Raw genomic sequence first — 19,741 nt, forward strand, 5'->3', positions numbered from 1 at the left:
ATTTTGAAAGGAGAATGGGTGATAAAGGGTCTAATTGGCCTAAAATTCAGCTGAAAATTAATCATAAGGTGTTAAATTATTTAATTGTGAATTTGGTAACTTGAATTCATAACAAATGAGAAAGCAAAAAGACTTCTGATGATTCTGGCATTGAAAGGACAGAAAAATTTTCATTTTTATGGGTCTAGCCATTTAAGAGTTATTGCCCTTTTTCGATATATTTTTAATGTTATTTCTTTCAAAAATCTTCTCCTCTGACCCTACTTGACCAATTGGAACTAAACTTGGTATGAATGTTCCTTGGGGTATCTTGCACAAAAGGTTTGCTTATATTTTTGATCTGTCAAAAACATGGCTGCTGTTACTAAAAATAAAACATAGGGGACAGACTGTAGTTTTTCGCATATATCTTCAAAACCATTAGGTTAAGCCAAATTCTGACGTGGGTTAAAGTTTTCATAATGCAGCATGATGAGATCTATCTATGGTCAAATTATCAGTCAAGCCATTTAAGAGTTATTGCCCTTTTTCGACATTTTTGCCATTTTTAATGTTATTTCTTTCAAAAATCTTCTTCTCTGACCCTACTTGACCAATTGGAACTAAACTTGGTATGAATGTTCCTTAGAGTATCTTGCACAAAAGTTATGTTTATTTTTTTTTCCATAAAAAATGTGGCCGCCGTTACTAAAAATAGAACACAGGCATCAGACTGTAGTTTTTCACATATATCTCCAAAACCATTAGGTTAGGCAAATTCTGAGATCATTTAAACATGTTCAGCATGATGAGATCTATCTGTGGTCAAATTTTCATTTTAATCTGTTAAGTCATGTAATGGTCCTTATGATAAGTACTACCAAAGTCTTTTTGAGTCTAAATTGTTAGACAACTTCTTGTTAAATTTATTGCTCTTGAAAGGCAAAATTTTACAAGGTGAGCGACTCAGACTCCTGGGAGCCTCTTATTGTCACTTTCTGGTCATATTTGTGGCAAGGAAATGGTGTCCACACCCAAAAAACAATTTCATATTTAGTGAATACATTCATTATAACATAGTTTATCATATGTTAAAATATAAAGTTCTTTCTTGGGCATGGACACAGTTTTCTGGATGTAAATAAGTCCGAAAAAAACAACAAATTTACAGTTCTCAGCATTTTTTGCTAAATAACATAAAAATGTGGTACCATTGTGACATCATAACAATGAACTAAAGACACAAAATATTATTTTTCTTATATTTATGTATTTTACTATGTGATGAACAACTTATATGTTAAAACAAGAAAGTTGATATTTTTAGGCAATATTCATTGCTTAATGCCCCTACACTTTTATAAATGAAAAGTATCATTTTGAATTTACGACCATTTTTCACTGAAGTTCTATTGTTTGTTATACAGAATGGAACCATCCAGTTAGTAGACTTGATGACCAGAAGGAGTGTACATCAGTTATCGCTAGAAACCAGAATAAACAAACTGGAACTAATACAAGATGACCAGCAGATGTCAACTTATCTAATGGTGGGTAACTTCTTATCCACACATCCCTGTCTAATTTTTTATGGCCCATGACTAACATGACTAAGAGTCAGAAGGCATATTGATTTAACTCTATCAGTTTTTCTTTCATCTGTTCATCTGTACAGGGAGGGGAAACATGATTTGTGAAAATAATGGAGATACTGCATATAAAATAAATTCACAGCTTTGAAGGATTTCTATTTCTTCTCTTATAGTAGTAGAAATGGTCACTATTTAAATTGTAATAATGAATTTTCAGAGAAAAATATGCTGAGCAAATTTGAAATATTGCATGTTTGATTCATACTTGGCAATTTTATAGCTTAAATTCAGCAGATAGAAAAACAAAATCATAAGTACAACCAGGATATATAATTTTAAGATTATGAAATTATTTATAGGCTTTTTTTAGATGGAAACGGCTGTATCTGAACTAAGTTTTTAGCATTTTCTTATACATATAGTCGTTAAAACTGAATAAATTATTTTTAAGAAGATGTTTTTTTTTCAATCGTTTTAATAGATATCAAGCCAGCCATTAGGTCAGTGGAAGCTGATGTTAGAATGTAGGATACAGGACCTTGCCTCCCCAATGGAGAGAGAAGCTAGAGATATGGGATATGACAGCCTTAGTAGTAGTCCTATATTGTCTATTACTCAGATCACAGGTCAGAAGTTCTTCATTTTTTAGTGTACTGAAAAATGGAAAATACAGTTGAACTTCACTCCCTTGAACTCGCATGGCTCGAACACCCAGGATTTTTCCTATATTATAACCAATATAAAAAAACCTTGGGATTTCTCGAACACTTGAACTGAATAGTCCGTCCATTCAATATAAAATCTTACAGAATAACTCTCACTAACTCAACTAGCCATTTTGTCAGCTTGGGTAATAAAAGGTGTGAAAAACTGAAACTCTATCATTAATTAACTTGTCATTTTAGTTAATTACAGATAATATTTAAGTCAGCGCTAATTAGGTAGCTTTATTGATTGCAGTTCCAGCATGTTCTGAAATTGGCATAATGAAAGCATCAAAGAAAATTTATTGACCAAGGAATTCAAACTCGGAATGTTTTTTTAAAGGCAAACAGCATTTTTAAAGTCACCAATAAAACATAATCATTCCAAAAGCAAAGGAAAAATATCAAAAAATTAACAAAACTTAATGGGAAGAAACAATTTCTAACAATAAAGACAAACTCGGACCGGCAATGAAAAAACCTGGAAATTTATGAGCTTTTCAATGGTCCCTTGCAGTTCAAGCTACCAAGGTTTGACTGTAATTGGAATGTTTTTGTTAATTTATATGCAAGTAATATAATTACCAGAAGGTATAAACTTCAGTAGTTATGTCTGTAACAATATTTTCCATCACAGTTTACTCAACTACTCATCACAGCAGCTTGAAATTTGAACACATTCTTCCTGTAGGTATGCCATGTGGTGGGATTTATTTTCAGAAAAATTCTACAAGAACTTCCTGTTTATCAAGGACTGTTTATTTTCCTTATATCACAATTGAAAGCTGGAGTTTCACTAGTGAGCGGTCGCTCACAAATGTCTTGATATTGCAAAAATGAAAGTTGTAAAAATGACCAGGATCACACTAATTACGTGGACAAAATATCTGAATTCACAATTCTATTAATTAATTGGTAAAGTTGCTTAAAAATTGAATAATGGGAGGCCTGCATTTCACTTCTAATTCTTTTGAGATATCATCATTTTGTTACTCTTCATAATTTTGTATTACAGAGGAGACAAGAAGTATGTTTCAGCCTCAGTTGTTAAGTCAGTTTCCTCGTTCTGTGATGTTACAGCCACAGTTTGCCAAAGGTCGACATTTTATTACATCTCATTGCTCAAAGGAATCAACCTTTCAAGTAAGATGAATTCATAAGATAAAGATGAATTTAAGTCTGTACTATAAAGGTTTCATTTTGTATATGGTAATAGCAACCTCTCATAATAGATAGGTGTTTCTTTATCTGAAAATATATAGTATCTTCAGAATGTAATGTTTTAAATGGTAGAAAGTGGCTTTAAAGGCTAATTTATAGAAGGTCTAATGTTGAATGTCTAAGAATCTTTAAAAGAACTGTTGCTCCATAAATGAATCATCTAAACCTTTAGAATATAGTAATTTATGCTTGAAATGTTACTTTGACAATTTCTATTGCTACAGTTATAAGGATGTCACTGATTAAGGTTACCAGAAGCATGTACTATAGTCCATTATATTGATAAGGAAATTCATACTAGAAGGCATCTAGTTTTGTAAAGGTTTTTCCAATCTGCACCATCTTTAATTTCTTTCATAGTACTTTATTATGTAGTTTGGTATAAATTACTTCTGACAGGTGTTTTACATGTTTTTTTTTCAGATTTATGACAGTAACATAGAGAGATTGCCACTGTTTGTCTACAGACTGCCCACAGGGTCAGATACAGTGCTCTATTCTGATAAGGTCCTGCTGGCCATGACCAGGTTAGCTAGTGGGAAAAAATTCTATGTCTTAGCCAATCAGAAAGCAGAAACTTCTACTGACCAAATACAGGTAGGGTTCTGTGAAACTGTAACATTTTAAATCAGGAAAAAATGGTTACATCATCTATGAAGTGTTATGTAGATCATTCAAGCCAATTTTCAATGGATTGAATTACTCATTTTGTACATCGTGTTGATAATTTCATTATTGATACTAGTATGTACATAATATTTTTTTATCATGTGTTTATCATAGAACAAGTGTATGGTATGACAAAGTTGTGATTGCTGTTAATAAAAGCAAGTTATTTTCATTTTTATCATTTGCAGACTTGATAATGCAATGCTTATTATTAATGTCAGTCATTAAAAAATACTGTAGCATACTAACATTTGCTATTTTTGCAGTGGAAAGATAAGGGCAAAAAATAATAACCATGAAATTATATAACACTACTTATGTTTGAAGCTGCAAAAAATGATACCCACGAATATGTTCAATTGACAGAATCTGTGATATTAGTAACCAGGAAGTATAATATGTTTACAATATACCTTAGTATTTGATTTTTCCTGTTTTATATGTTAAATCATGTCTATCATTTGTAAATTGCACCTACATAAAATTGGGCTAAAAAAAGACATTTTTAATAATGAAGATAGTTAAGAACATTATATACCAGAAATTCTAGTAGATATTGTAGAGATATCAGTATATCAAATTAAGTATACCATATTTTGGTGTGTATAGTGCGCAGTTGTATATAATGCGCATGGTGGTTTTTCCTTTTAAAAGTTGATGTAAAAAACTTTTTACCAATGTATGTATGTATTGTACGCAGTGAAAATTGCATAACTTCTTAGAACCACAAACATTTCTGGCTTTAATTTATTTGTAAATAGAAGGGACCATTTTGTCTGTTTTGTGTATTTATTTCAGTAAATATTGTTTTTGTTACTTTTTGTATTTATCTGTGTTGTCCGTGTTTATGTGTATTAATTTACTATTCGGGTAAGAATTGTGTAACGTAGACAATTGCTGAAATTGTCAGCTTGGACATATGTTTTGATTACCTTTGAAAGGTTGTCTAATGAGAGTAATAAATTTCTGAAGATTGCTAATTCTAGAAGAAAGACTGTTTTTACTACAATAAATTAAGGAGTCTGAGCGAACAATGCAGTTGGTCATCAAATAGGGCATGTGTGTTGATAGCTCGGCCAAGCTTGATAATGAGATGCAGAATTTTCTCTGATGTGTATCGGGGATACATAAAGGGTTTATGTTTAAAAGTCATAGTTTTGATGTTGGATAAGGATTTTGATATTAGTTTACTGAAAAAAGGAAGCCAAATATTATCAAAAAGTAGAGTATCCAATAACTATGAAATAGAGTTCAATAAGATGCGTAAATAACAATATTTTTTTTTTAACAAACTACTTTGTACAATGGAAATGTTAGGGCTCTATGTCCAGTGCACCCAAGATTTTGTTATTCAGTAATTAGATTGTTTAAACTTGGGTGTATTTTAATTTCTTCTTTCAAATCGTTAGCAAGTTGTATACATCTAAAGATGTAATTATATACACATTGCAAAACAACTTACAATCTCCTTTGATAATACCAGTAACTAATTGTCTTGTGTCCTCGTTATGATTAATTTATCCCCTCAATAAACATGTCAGTTGCTTGTTAGATATTAAATTAACAGGTGAAACCATAATCAGTGACATCTAAATACCCTTTGCAATGCCTCTATAACCATGTGACAACATTAGTTAATCTATACACAAAACGAAGGTATGGCGGTTATAAACATAATCTGCCATGTTCTTTTGGGAGGAAATAAATTAAAATCAAATTCTGTTCAAGAAGATTTTATTGACAATCTATGCTTACAAAGGTAACAAGTCAACAAAAAACTCATGAAAAATCCATAAATATGTTTGGCAGCTCATTAGTGGTCTCTGATCCGATGTTGACTCCCGTGAGGTGGTTAATTTTCAACTGATCTTAGGTCTGTTGAAACGATGTATTGGTGTATTATACGCACCTCCATGTTCTGAAATTAGTTTCCTGGTAAAAAAAGTGCACAATACACACCAAAATACGGTAATTGCTGCTGCAGAAACATGACCTAAGGTACAAATAGAAATTATGGAAATCTTGTTGGCCACATAACTAAAATGGGGATAGATTAGCACATTTCAGTCTTTGTGTCGTACTGTAAATCATTTTACTTTTGTATTTGACAGGAGTTTAACAAGGATTCTATCTTACAACAGTTTGATATCCCTCAGAATGAACATATACTGACAGTACAGAAGAAATCATTTCCATTCTACTGGCATGAGAAGTGTGAGGAGAAATTACGCCAGAGATTACACCAGGATAAACAATTAGGATTAACATCTTCTGGATCATATCAACTTGGAATGGCCATGTCACATGGTATAGAACTGACCAATCATACAGTGTTAGATGGTTGTGTAATCATTACTGATGCTTCTGTTTATGAAATCAGACCAAGGTTTGTAGTTATAATACTATCTAAGTTAATTTTGCAAGTTTTTATGCCCACATAACAAACAGTCGCGGGGCATATTAATTTACCCCTGTCCATCTGTCATGCCGTCTGCCTGTCTGGATTACACATGATCATGGCTTGTCTGGCTTTCTCCTCGTATAGTTTTTGAACTACATCTAAAATATTTTGCAGGATATTTCTATACATGATGAAGTGTGCAGGGCCAAAAATTTTGATTTTCATGAAATATGGAAATTGGTGATTGTTAGACTAAGTCATTTTCAGCAGAAATAGGGCTATATGGCTTGTCCGGCTATCACCTCCTGTAGTTTTTGAATTACATCTAAAATATTTTTAGCAGGTTGTTTCTACACATAATGATCGTGTGCAAGGTCATAGGATCTTGATTTTTGTTGAATATTATGGAACTGGGTGGTAGTTGGACTTTGTCATTTTTGTCAGAAATATACTGCAAGCAACAAAGTAAGGAATTTGTTATTGGAGGTATTAACATTTTGTATGTGTCCGTCAGTCCTCTTTTTCTCATTGTAAGTATATTTGCAGTGCTTTGCCTAATAAACCAAATATTTACTGCATCAACCATCAGTACATAACCTTTTCTGAATTTGCAAACCATGTCTTCATAAAAGAAAACATGTTCTTAATTTGGCAAATCTAGCAAGCGGGGGCATCATTAGTGCCTTACAGACACATTTGATTTACTAAACTAAAAAAAAAATCACTACTAACAAATGGCACAGGGGCTCCTGTTACAAATATTGCTTCTAGTTTTTTAATGCCAAACCAATAAAGATATGAGCTAAGAGATTTTCTGTCTCCTTATGCTAAACCTTAAGCTTTAATTTGCATTGACATTTTCAACTGGCCTTAAGACAGGTGACCTAAAGCTATCACTTAGCATCCTTCGTTATCTGTTTTTGTCATTATTGTTGTGGTAAACAATTTTTAGGTCACCTAACAGAAGGCCATGTGAGCTATTGCCATCATTTTGTGCCTGTCTTCATCGTCGTCGTCGTCATCCATCGTTGTTAACAATTTTTCAAAACTCTTCTCCTCTGACATTACTGGACCAATTGGAATCAAACTTGGTATGTTCTTTTGGGTATCCTGCATAGAAGTGATGTGGGGATTTTTGATCTGTCAAAAAACATGGCAGCCATTACTGAAAATAGAACATAAGGGTCAGACAGTAGTATATTACATGTATATCTCCAAAACCATTAGGTTTAGCTAAATTCTGGCATGATTAAAAGTGTTCAGGATGATGATATCTATCTGTGGTCAAATTTTCGTTTAAACTATGTTGGAGTTTGGAACCTCATCCTCATGAGTACAATACTCGTATACATGTATATCTGTCAATCATGAAATGACCTTATAGGACACATAGTATTAAGGACAACATTGTTGAGCCATTTCATTGTCTTACATGTATTTTGCACTTTGAATTGTACTAGTAAGTTTTTTATAATGTCAGCACATGTGGTGTCAGAGTCTTGTAATTTTGTAAAAAAAAAAAAAAAAGACATCTTAAGGAGTAACCAAATTTTGCTCAATTAAAGATGAAAAGTTTTTTCACCTCCGTTTTGTGCTACAGAATATCTCCTGAGCGACTGTTTTTAGAGCTGACATTTTACAATGAGTCTGTCCACATAGAGAACCTAGGTATAGGCCTTGGATTAGATATTAATTCACTGTATGAGAAGTCAGCTGAACATTTACTACAGAGAGGACAAGTAGTGCAGGCTATCAAGTTCTGTAAATTTGTCAAGGTTAGTTATTAGGGTTTTACTTACATTAATATGTAATTTTAATAAAACAATATTTAGAACTAACTTTAATATATTGCCTGAAAAGTTTTGAAAACAAACATAAATGGAGAAATGTCAGAAAGATCACAGGCCAAAACTAATCAACAGGGAAATATATAAAGAAAGAAGGAGGTTATTTACTATGTGAATTATACAATGTTAGTAATTGAAAGCTTCCTCTGGTTAAATCACCCTTGAATACATCCTGGAAAATAAGTTATCTCCATTTCATTGCTCCAACAGTTAAGGTAAAGTAAACAACACAGTTCTTTGATTTAAATAGTGTCAAAACTATATTTTTCTGTTCTTTGAACTAAGTAGTTAACACAAGCTATGGACATACACACTGTGAAGTGACATCTAAAATATTTTTAATATCAATAGGTAGTCTGTGTATTTTAAAAAAAAATCAAATATTTTGCTGTGATTTTAGATAGAGATTGAAACTATGTTCCCTACTGTAAGGCTTACAGCTAATAACATTACTATATATTTTTGAAGAGAGACTAATGCCTGTAGAAAATACCTTTGTGTTCCAGAGTACTCCAGGTAAACTGGTGACCTACCTGGCCAAGTATGGCTATGTATCAGATGCTATAACTCACATCAAACAGGCTATGTCCTGTAAAGATTCTAACATTGACAAGAAACAGTTATGTAATCTTTACATCTACTGTATGGTGTATCTTCTAATGGAAGAGGGCAAGGCTGAGGGTCAACAAAGTTTAGTGTAAGTTCAACTTATTATCTTATGACATACTGTAGATTACTTGATGAAGACAGGAATTACAGTAAACAATGACTAGAGTATGTAAGTTGGTAATACCTCAATGATAAATTGCTTCCAGTAGACCTTAGGTCTCACTAACCACCTCTGGGTGAAATGGCCAACCCCCTATGTAATACCAAAAACACACTGAACCCAGAAATATGTATTGTAAGTGCATTATTTTTGTGTATTCTGATCAAAAGTAATCAAAATAAGGCTGGGAATGTGTACTTGAAAATCATATTTGTAATTTACTACAAAAGTGTATGAATATTATTTACCTGTCTGAGTAATTTGCCTCCATGCTGTCAGTGAGCAAAAAAAGTAAAAATGTTTATTTTCAGTATTTTTTATTCAAGTAAATTTTGTGAAGAATTTCTACGGTCATTGTACCAGTAGAATAATGATTTTGAAAGCCTTATTTTCCAAGCTTCGCAATGGTATGCAACTTTAAGGTGTCATTTGTCCTGGGAATTCATAGTGAAACTTTGGAAATTACTTGTTTAACATGTGAAGTAATGAAAACGTTAGAAGTGGTTAGTGAGACCTTACCTAAAATAGTTTTCCATTCTTCAATTAAGGAAGCCTTTTGATGTGTTATTTAGGTTAAATGATAACCTCCCATGTCTTATAAAGTTGCAACAGGGATTTTGTAGCACTATAATTGTAGCAAAAAGTATTAATGTACATGGGGTACAAATTTTCATGGTTTTCATGGGAAGGCCAAACCACGAAATTAGGTTCCCAAGGAAAATGAGATTTTCATTTGATGTGTATACTGAAAACATCAAAGCCACAAATTCAAGAATCCACGAAATTAAAGTACTTTCACAGTATTTGTAATATCTCTAGAATCAGAATAATGATTAAGCAAACAATAGCCATGTATAAAAGGTAAAAAGGAACTTCATACAAATAAAATACAAATAAAACATAAAAAATATGGAGAATATGGACCCAAATTTTTGGTACTTCAGCTTTTGTCAGGGGCAAAAAGTATTGAAAAGAAGACTGACAACTGGCAATCCACACCACAGAGAAAAGGTGCCCTTTAAAATTGAATTAAAAATCTCTAGAATCAGCACCCTTTAATGGATTTTAATGAATACTTAGTCATTATGGAAAACTGGTTCCCTGAATGATTTTCAGTATCAAATACCAGGAACATAATGGGACTTACAAGATCATGGTCATGGCTTACCTGCCAATGAGATGCCACACCTTGCTTGTCCTTGTATTATATTGATTTCTATTTTAAGGAAATTTGAATTTAGAAATATTTTTTTTGCAGAGATTTTTTAGTAAGAGATTTCCACTATGAAGAACAGCTGGCAATAGAATTATTAGCAGAACATAACTTAATCTCCATATTGCTGGATGTGGCCATGGTATGATATATTAATTAGGAATGGATTAAATTGCATGAATAATTGTTATCTTAAAAAAAAACCTAGAATACATAAACATGAAAATATCATTTTATCATTTGTGTAATGCTTCAGCTGGGTATATATTGGTTCTGAGAGTATATGTTAGGACTGATAATTGTAAGGTTTTATTATGTTTTATCAGTATTTAGGTGGGACCAAAATTTAGTATTTCTCTAGACCTAAGGTTATATGTTGAAAGTTGTTTTGTACAAAATCAATCAGTAATAACCATAACTTATTCTAGGCAAGAGGATTGGTTTTAGAAGCATTAGAAATCTTAGTGCAGAAAGGTAACCTTGTCCTTGAACCAGTCCACATCAACAAACTTATAGACAAAGGATTTGCACATCACCTTGTAAAGGCCAGTAATGGTAAGAAACTTTTAGAAAAGGCATTGTGATTCATCAAATTAGGAATGATTGCTCATTAAGTTGAAAAAAAAATCTTTATTAAAAACTAAAAATTGTCCAGCGTAGAACCACTCACCACACACAATTAAAATCAAAGTGTATATACAACTTTGTTACTGTTTTCACTAGGAAAGTTTGAAATTATATTTTTACTTCGTTGTTTTATGTCATTACAATATTACATGTAGTTAAAAGAAAAAAATCTTTAGATATAATGATTTTGGTATGTTTAATTTGTACCAATTTAATGACTGTAGGTGTTCTGTTGGATGGATTGACACCTAATTCTTTAGTAAGACTATTCAGTAAGAAGCCAACCTTAGCATACTATAACTATACCAAGCTATTGAGATGTCTGGATGAGATAGATACATCATTACTGGAGACATTGTGTGAACTGTATGATCCTTCACAATCACAACTTGGTTATCATATTGGCAGACAATTATATACTAAGAAAAGGTAGACTCATTTAGAAATGGTTGTAAAAACATCAAACTTATTTTGCCATTTATCTTCCAGAGGTTGAAATTTTCTAGATGCACATACTAGCCCAGGGCTTTACAGCTATAAAATGTTAGTAGCCCTGCAGGTCATTGCACTAGCCCATGACATTTTTCATTGAAATTTACACTAGCCCCTTTTTAAATGTGTAATATGGATAAAACCATATTCCACTCATTTAACTTTGTCGAAGATCTTGGTGTGACCTCCGAATGAAATTTACTGTTTCAATTGTTGATTATTTTTGTGTTTGTAGCATTTCCACATATCCTTTCTTACTTCTTCTTTTTTATCATGAGAGATTATGGGCTTAATTCATATATGTTTCCTTCCAGTTTATAGTTTGGATTTTTTAAATAAATAAAATAAAAATAATTATATGTATGAGTTAAAGAAATGGATCAGCCTAATGCCATAACTATAATACTCTGTGGATACATCTCTTGAAACATTCACTGTAGTATTTTAATGCATGCACACACTTCACAAGAGACCTCACTGGATCAGCACTGTATGAGGTAATAAGTGATACAACAGAAATACACACGAAAATTGGGAGGTACATTATGTTACAAAATGTAGTAAAGCTATATTTTCATGTCAGCATTCTTATATGACTTATTTGGTAGAATCAGAAAGTAATTTTTCTGTGTACTGTATTACATGTTACTTTTCTTTTCTTTAAGTAATAAACTGCATGTATGAATATACATTTCAGAAGAGGAAGTATAAGTTCCCTGACTTCTACATCTAGTGATGGGGACAATATCTCTGAGGTACTGTTTGATATGTGGGATCTTAATCATCTATTATTGAGTTATAACAGTGTGTTTTTTGTCTAATTCTTAATTGAAAAAAATATTTAAAACAAACGTAGGACTGCAAAAATACTTATATTCATGGGGTATCAATTTTCTTGGATTTTGTGGTTAATTTAAACCACAAAATTGAATTCCTGACAAAATATATATTTTTCATTTTTTGCACTGTGAGAAATGTCAAACCATGAATTGAAGAATGTATGAAGTAAGGATTTGTCTGCAATCTAAAAAATTGATATAAAAGTACTTTCACGGTAAATCAATGCTTAAAATGTTTTGCCTTTCACAATTTTTGACCTAGTTGATTAATTTTTGCCAGTGGCTAAAGCCCATACAAAACAATTGCCAGATGTATTCCTTAACAGAGAAGTACCTACCCCAGCCTTACTTGGTCATTTGTTGTAGATTGATACCTTCCCTGATGTTGCCGAGTTAGTGGGATTCTTTTTTCTCCTGGTCTTACACTTGAACATGAGGTTTGATTCACCTACTGTGGAGGACTTCACCATTGTCAAGTTAAAAGAAATCAAAAGGGTATGGAACTACCAACAAAATCGCTTTTTTTTATTGATTATATAACTCATTTACTCATTACCACATGAGTAAGCACATTTATCTCCTCACCAGTGCTAAAATTTGTAGTCAAATGTGCCAAATCTGAATAAAATTTTTGTGTATATATATTCATATGTTTAAGTATGGCCTATATATCTGGGAGATAGCTCTTTTATCAACATCCTGCAACGGACATTGACCTACCTACCTTCTTACCTCTGAAGGTCAAAGGTGATTGTTATGGCATCAACTTTTCATTCTCTTGAGTTTATACATTTTGGTTTGATGGCAGTTAGTAGATGAAAAAGATATGGGAAGAATTAAAGGTAGTAGTCAAGGAGTTCAATGTAAACAAGCAAAAACACTCAATTTACTGTAAAAACTGCATGAATCTTAAAAACTTACATTGTAAAAAATCTTGCTTCAACTGTCCTTTTTCATATTAATGGAATGCAAGCCATTTTGTCAAAGAGACATAGCCTACCAACACAGGACATTCTTGTTGGTGGTTTCCTTGGGGAAAGGTAGAACAGTAAACATTTTTCTTTGTAACTTAAACTATTTTCACTTTGGTAAGTACCTAAATGGTTTGAAATGAATTATTTTAAAGTGTCCAAGTACTTACTGTAACTCCAAAAAATCAAATATTTTTATTTGAAGTCTACTGCTGTCCATTGCTCCAACTGGACAGTAAACCTGTCTGTAGGGTGGGAGAGTTACTTCCTTCTGCTTAATTATTTATTAAAATGCCGTCAAAGTCAGGAATATGACTATTTAATGCCATTTATAAAGAACTCGTCACTTCACTCCTCAAACATTTCACTTTATTCTTCTGTTTTCATTTATTACTATTTTTTTAAAGGAATTTGTGAAGGTATTTTATAATGCTACCATTTGTCTATTTCTCTGTCAAATTGTTTATTGGTAATGACCTTTGTTTCTGTAAACACTCTAGAATCAACATCTACCAATTTGATACTTGCTAAGTCTTCATGAAAATCTATATTCCTATCAAGGTCAAAGGTCAAGGTCAAAATGGACAATTTCTTTAACAATTCTTATAAAAAAATAAGTTAAAGATGAGGCGATATCTCACTTTATTTTACCCATGTTTTAAAAAAATGAATTTGTGTCTTAAGTTTAGATCTTAAAAGAACTTTCAATTGTAAATTGAGGGAACCATTTTTAACACAATTGGAATTACTAACCAATTTAGAGATACAATGTTTTTCACTATTTGTAGAAACCTGTACAGAAGAAAACTAGAAAGAGGAAGTTAAAATACCAGTCCAACCCAGTATCATCTGGGGCCCAGCATGTGGCTGTGGTCAGGAATGGTGACCTTTATACATGGGGCAGAGCTTCTCATGGCAGGTAGGTTTGTTAAAAACTACTAATTGAAATTATTTCATAAGATTTCTAATTTTCTTGTTTCTTTATATTCAGAAATAATACTTAAACAAATAGTACTGGTAGAACCAATCTTGTTTATACCCTTTTTTTCAGACTAGGCCATGGTGATCTGGTCCCAGAGAATCCTGTTCTGGGTCCCTGTAGAGTTGACACATTGAACCAGTTACAGATCAAGGTCATATCCGTGTCATGTGGAGCTGAGCACACAATAGCACTCACTCAGCAAGGGGTAGGTTTTTGTGAAAGATAGTATTTATTTTTAAAAAGAATGCTTAGAAACAGAGATTAGGACCAAGAAAAGAGATACTGATTATTTATCAATGCAGAGGTGAATTTTTGCATCTTATTGTTTTAAAATTGCAACAAATGTGATTATTTATTTGTCTTTTTTCTCTCTGGAAGTTTTAAGAATATACAGTTGAATCTCATTAATTCGAAGTCGAAGGGACCATGCAAAAATGTTCGAGTTATCCGAGGTTCAAGTAATCCGAGGTCAAGGATAAACCGGATATACTAGTAGTTTGGTCCATGATTGTTTCTGTAGTTACATCATTTGTTGTGCTTGTACATGTACATGTACTTCACTTTACACATACTTCCTAATGTCATGAGTTTCATATCGGAAGATATTTTTTTTTATGTTGTATATCATGTTGAACAGCACTGAGTGTTTAAGTGAAATTTCCTTTCTATTTTTTCTATATCAAAAACGTCATAGTTCATAACATGCTGCTTTGTTTGATTCACAATCAGGAGTATCGTCAAACCATGTGCTCTACAATATTACGATTAAATTTCAAATTCACTGGCGAAAGGAATGTAGTCATTGAAATACCCTTACTATCGTCTGTTTGATGTTTTATTAAATAGTCAGATACCATTACAATTCATCTGTTTTTTTAGAAAATTTTTTCAAAATATCAAAATATCCGATATCACTGTTAGTGTAAATTCCCACGTGTTATTAATAAAATTTATTTCTTTTAACAACACGAGCAATTTTAAATGAATTAAATAAACAAATCAAACCATAATGAGTGTCAACAAATTAATTTTAAAAGCCACGCTAACTGTTGTTAAAACACACTTTGATCATGGTTTGTAATAAAGCAATCAGTTTTCGAACTAATTAGTTGACTTTGAGACTGTAATTAGTTCTAACTGTAAACAATAGAACAACATTACCTTGAATATGAACTAGTTTTTATTACTAGTTAAATATTTACTCTGTATCATAGGAATCACACTGTCTGTCTGTCTGTCTAGCTGTCCCTCCATCTGTCTATATTTCTTGTATGGGCAACTCCTCCTTAACTGGCCAAGGGATTTTGATGAGATTTTATAGGAAGGTTGGACTTCATATGTAGATATGCATGAAGGAATATAAGTACTGTTCAGGGACTCCAAAGGGAGATCATCCAACTAAAGGGTTTTACATGTTAAAACCTAACAAGCCCAACTCCTCTTAAACTGTTCAAGGGATTTTGATGAAATTTTATAGGAAGGTTAGACATCATACATGTATGTAAATATGATTGATAGAATAAAGGTACTGTTTGAAGACTCCAGAGGGATGAAAATTGAACTTAAGGGTTATACATTTAACTGCATTTGAAGTGCATGAAGAGAGGGCTATTCTCTTTTTCTATTTTAAAATTGAACTTAAGGGTTATACATTTAACTGCATTTGAAGTGCATGAAGAGAGGGCTATTCTCTTTTTCTATTTCGTCAATATTTTTCCATTATCAGTAGAAATAGAAAAAAGGAATAAGTTGCTGTAATAGTTGATATATTGAATATTTCTCCATGTTCAGTTATATGATAATAATTTAGATATATGGTTGGGGATCATCCATGTATGGCCAGGTTGGTGTTGGAACCAGACATATGTATAGTAGACCCATGCTGATTAACTTAGGCCAATCATGTGTTAGTGTGACATGTGGACTACATCATACCCTAGCCCTCACACAGGATAGTCAGTAAGTAGATCTATGCTGATAAACGTAGGCCAGTCATGTGTTAGTGTGACATGTGGATTACATCATACCCTAGCCCTGGCACAGGATAGTCAGTAAGTAGATCTATGCTGATAAATATATGCCAGTCATGTGTTAGTGTGACATGTGGACTACATCATACCCTAGCCCTCACACAGGATAGTCAGTAAGTAGACCCATGCTGATTAACTTAGGCCAATCATGTGTTAGTGTGACATGTGGACTACATCATACCCTAGCCCTCACACAGGATAGTCAGTAAGTAGATCTATGCTGATAAACGTAGGCCAGTCATGTGTTAGTGTGACATGGACTACGTCATACTCTAGCCCTTACACAGGATAGTTAGTAAGTAGATCTATGCAGATAAATGTAGGCCAGTCATATGTTAGTGTGACATGTGGACTACATCATACTCTAGCCCTCACACTGGATTATCAGTAGGTAGGTCTTTGCTGATAAACTTGGGTCTGCCATGAGTTAGTGTGACAAGTGCTCTGTATCATACCCAGTCTTAATTAGCTCATTTCGTTTTGGAATTATGAATGACTAACATGCATAACTTTAGAATGTAGTTATTTATGCTGTCCTTAATAAATATTTTGGATTTCTTACACTTCCAATTCATCCTGTCTTCACAGGTTCTGATCCTGAATAGAACTAGGGACTTACATTAGTCATACATGTTTTTGTAGAGTATACAGTTGGGGATGGGGTGTCCATGGACAGTTAGGACATGGAAGTCCAGAAGATTGTCTCACTCCTACCAAGATACAGACCTTATCTGATAAAGGTATTACAAGTCTGGCTGCTGGATACTGTCATACAATGGCACTCAACAACCAGGTACAAATGAGTCTTCTAATTTCAATGTTACTTATACTTTTTGTTTTAGTGTGCAATTAGTTGAGATCATTGAGATGTTGTCAGAACTAGAAAAAAAACAAAGGAAGTTGATGAGGTGTAATATAAACTTAGCCTCAGGTGGGCCTGATATAAACTTAGACATCAGCTTGTGAGGATGGGGAATTCTCTTGTTTCATTTTCAAGTTCAAAGATCTTAGTCTTTGTCAATTAACTATATAGTTGTTTCATATATAGAAATTTTATCAAACTTATACTCGTTTGATTCTTATTTACGACAGTCGTTTGATAGATACGCTATAAGAAACTGCTATACACATACAATAACCAAAATACACTTTGAGAATTGCAAAGATATTTGGTCAAGTTTTTGTTGTATGTCTTCTAATTAATTCAAATTCATTGGAACTTGAATTTAATACTGAAAGAGGGGGATATAGTATGTGCTCAATGGCAAGTTTTAAAGTGAAATTTTATCAAGATATCTTGTGGATAGGGATTTCCAATACATGTACTATAATTTTTTGGAAGAAAAAAAAACTGATAGATTATGTTCCTCCCTAACTAAGATTCTATATTTTAGAAGTTAAATGTTCAAATTTCAATTTTAGGGTGAATTATGGGTGTTTGGTTGTGGGTATTTTGGACAATTAGGGATTGGGCAAACATCAAAGCAGTCTTTACCTGTAAAGATGGATAAAATACCCCACAAAATACATCTGATAGCTACAAAATACTTCCACAATGTAAGTACACTATTAATATTCCATTGTTCACAAATATGACCAGTTTAGTAAGTTTTCAATTGGATGTCAGTTTTAAAATTTAAAACTTTAGCTTAGCATGCTTAATGGCAGCATTTTGGTAATGTGTATGTAGCACTAATAATTTTGAACAACTCCGGTTGTTAAATTAGTTTTCTGGAATATGATCAACTGCATGTACATTGAAGGGTGTTCAACTCCTTATTCTATATATTTTCTGTAACTGAATTATCTAAAACATCTTGCTTTATGGTATGGGTTTTGCCCATCATTGAAGACTATGTTGTGACCTGTGGTAGTTTAATTAATCGTTGCTTGCCTTTGGTTGATGACTGTCTCATTGGCAATCATACCACATCTCCTCTTTTTATATTATCTGTTTTTGATATAGGTGGCAGTAACTGTACACAATGTAGTATATACTTGGGGAGTCCATCCCTACAACCTGAGATTGAATGCCCACGCTGTTAGGAAAGCTAGACAAACTGGCACCACTATTAATGATCCAGTAGAGAAGTATCTACAGCCAGAGAGAGTTGATACTTCATTTGTACATGGAAGGATAGTTAAGGTATAGTTAATCCTTGTCTCTTAATTTGTACATTGAAGAATAATTAAGGTATAGTTAATCCTTGTCTCTTAATATGTACATGGAAGGATAATTAAGGTATAGTTAATCCTGTCTCTTTACGTGCTGCTGTTATTCATTGTTTCAAAAAAATGACTTTAAAATTTTAATGTTTTTCACTTCATAATGTTAGATTAAAATTTTCATGTTTTTCACTTTATAATGTTAGATTAAAATTTTCATGTTTTTCACTTTATAATGTTAGATTAAAATTTTCGTGTTTTTCACTTTATAATGCTCGATTAAAATTTTCATGTTTTTCACTTTATAATGTTCGATATGTTGAAATAAACACTGCTCATAGTTATTTGATGATAAATATACTAGTAGCTTGTTCTAACATTATTACAATACATCAATGTTTTAGCATTCAGGAGTAGGGATACATATTTTTATACCCCTCGCTTGAAAAGCAGGAGATATATAGTGATCATGATGTCTGTCTTCTCTTCTGCCCCTGCTCTGATCGGCAACTCCTCTGAAACCTCTAAATGAGTTTTGGTGTATTTGATTGTTTGAGTTTCCTAATGCGAAATATGGACTTAGTAATTTGTCCACCAAGGGGGACCTATTTAATCTGCAACTTCTTTGAAACCTCTCAATGGAATTCAGTAAAACTTCTTACAAATTCTTTCCCACATGATGCCATTATGCATCTCCTATTTATTATACCCCTCACTTTAAAAACAGGAGGTATATATAGTGATCATGGTGTCCAACCATACTTTTGTTTGTTCGTCCTCTGTTCTAATTAACGACCTCTCTGAATTTGATGAAACTTTCACAGATTTTTTTATTACATGATTCCATTGTACACTTCCATTTTTTCCATCTGATTGATTTTTGGAGTTTCCTGATGCAAAATATGGACTTAGTCATTTGTCAACCAAGAGGAACCCTATTTTTATCAGCAACTACTCTGAAACCCCTGAATGGAATTTGATGAAACTTTCACACATTCTTCATTACGTGATGCCATTGTGCACCTTCTATTTTGTTTTTCCACCTAAATTACTTCAGGGGTTTCCTGATGTAAAATATTAACCTCAGCATTTGTTGACCAAGGGGGTCCCTCTTCTTATACACAACTCCTCTGGAACCACTGAATGAAATTTGATGAAACTTTCTGAGATTCTTTATTATATGATGCACCCTTTTATTTATTTTTTAGTTCACCTGGCTGATAGGCCATTTGGGCTATT

General features: G+C 32.7%; 1 protein-coding gene across 1 annotated transcript in view; it reads left to right on the forward strand.

Annotated features, from left to right (window-relative positions):
• Nucleotides 1-19,741, forward strand: part of LOC148626868 (uncharacterized) — a 32,991-nt gene that overhangs the window by 5,650 nt on the left and 7,600 nt on the right. Inside the window, exons 5-22 of the mRNA XM_088552988.1 lie at nucleotides 1,407-1,529; nucleotides 2,053-2,197; nucleotides 3,291-3,418; nucleotides 3,920-4,093; nucleotides 6,277-6,551; nucleotides 8,167-8,341; nucleotides 8,920-9,110; nucleotides 10,441-10,537; nucleotides 10,824-10,950; nucleotides 11,247-11,451; nucleotides 12,212-12,269; nucleotides 12,720-12,848; nucleotides 14,113-14,243; nucleotides 14,376-14,511; nucleotides 16,117-16,265; nucleotides 16,979-17,129; nucleotides 17,759-17,893; nucleotides 18,303-18,482. Coding sequence (XP_088409114.1) covers nucleotides 1,407-1,529; nucleotides 2,053-2,197; nucleotides 3,291-3,418; nucleotides 3,920-4,093; nucleotides 6,277-6,551; nucleotides 8,167-8,341; nucleotides 8,920-9,110; nucleotides 10,441-10,537; nucleotides 10,824-10,950; nucleotides 11,247-11,451; nucleotides 12,212-12,269; nucleotides 12,720-12,848; nucleotides 14,113-14,243; nucleotides 14,376-14,511; nucleotides 16,117-16,265; nucleotides 16,979-17,129; nucleotides 17,759-17,893; nucleotides 18,303-18,482 — 2,709 coding nt within the window. The remainder of the gene's footprint in view (nucleotides 1-1,406; nucleotides 1,530-2,052; nucleotides 2,198-3,290; nucleotides 3,419-3,919; nucleotides 4,094-6,276; nucleotides 6,552-8,166; nucleotides 8,342-8,919; nucleotides 9,111-10,440; nucleotides 10,538-10,823; nucleotides 10,951-11,246; nucleotides 11,452-12,211; nucleotides 12,270-12,719; nucleotides 12,849-14,112; nucleotides 14,244-14,375; nucleotides 14,512-16,116; nucleotides 16,266-16,978; nucleotides 17,130-17,758; nucleotides 17,894-18,302; nucleotides 18,483-19,741) is intronic.

The sequence above is a fragment of the Perna viridis genome, chromosome 1 (assembly GCF_037379345.1).
Source record: "Perna viridis isolate PV_CMFRI_1.1 ecotype Kerala chromosome 1, ASM3737934v1, whole genome shotgun sequence".
NCBI classification, from domain to species: domain Eukaryota; kingdom Metazoa; phylum Mollusca; class Bivalvia; order Mytilida; family Mytilidae; genus Perna; species Perna viridis.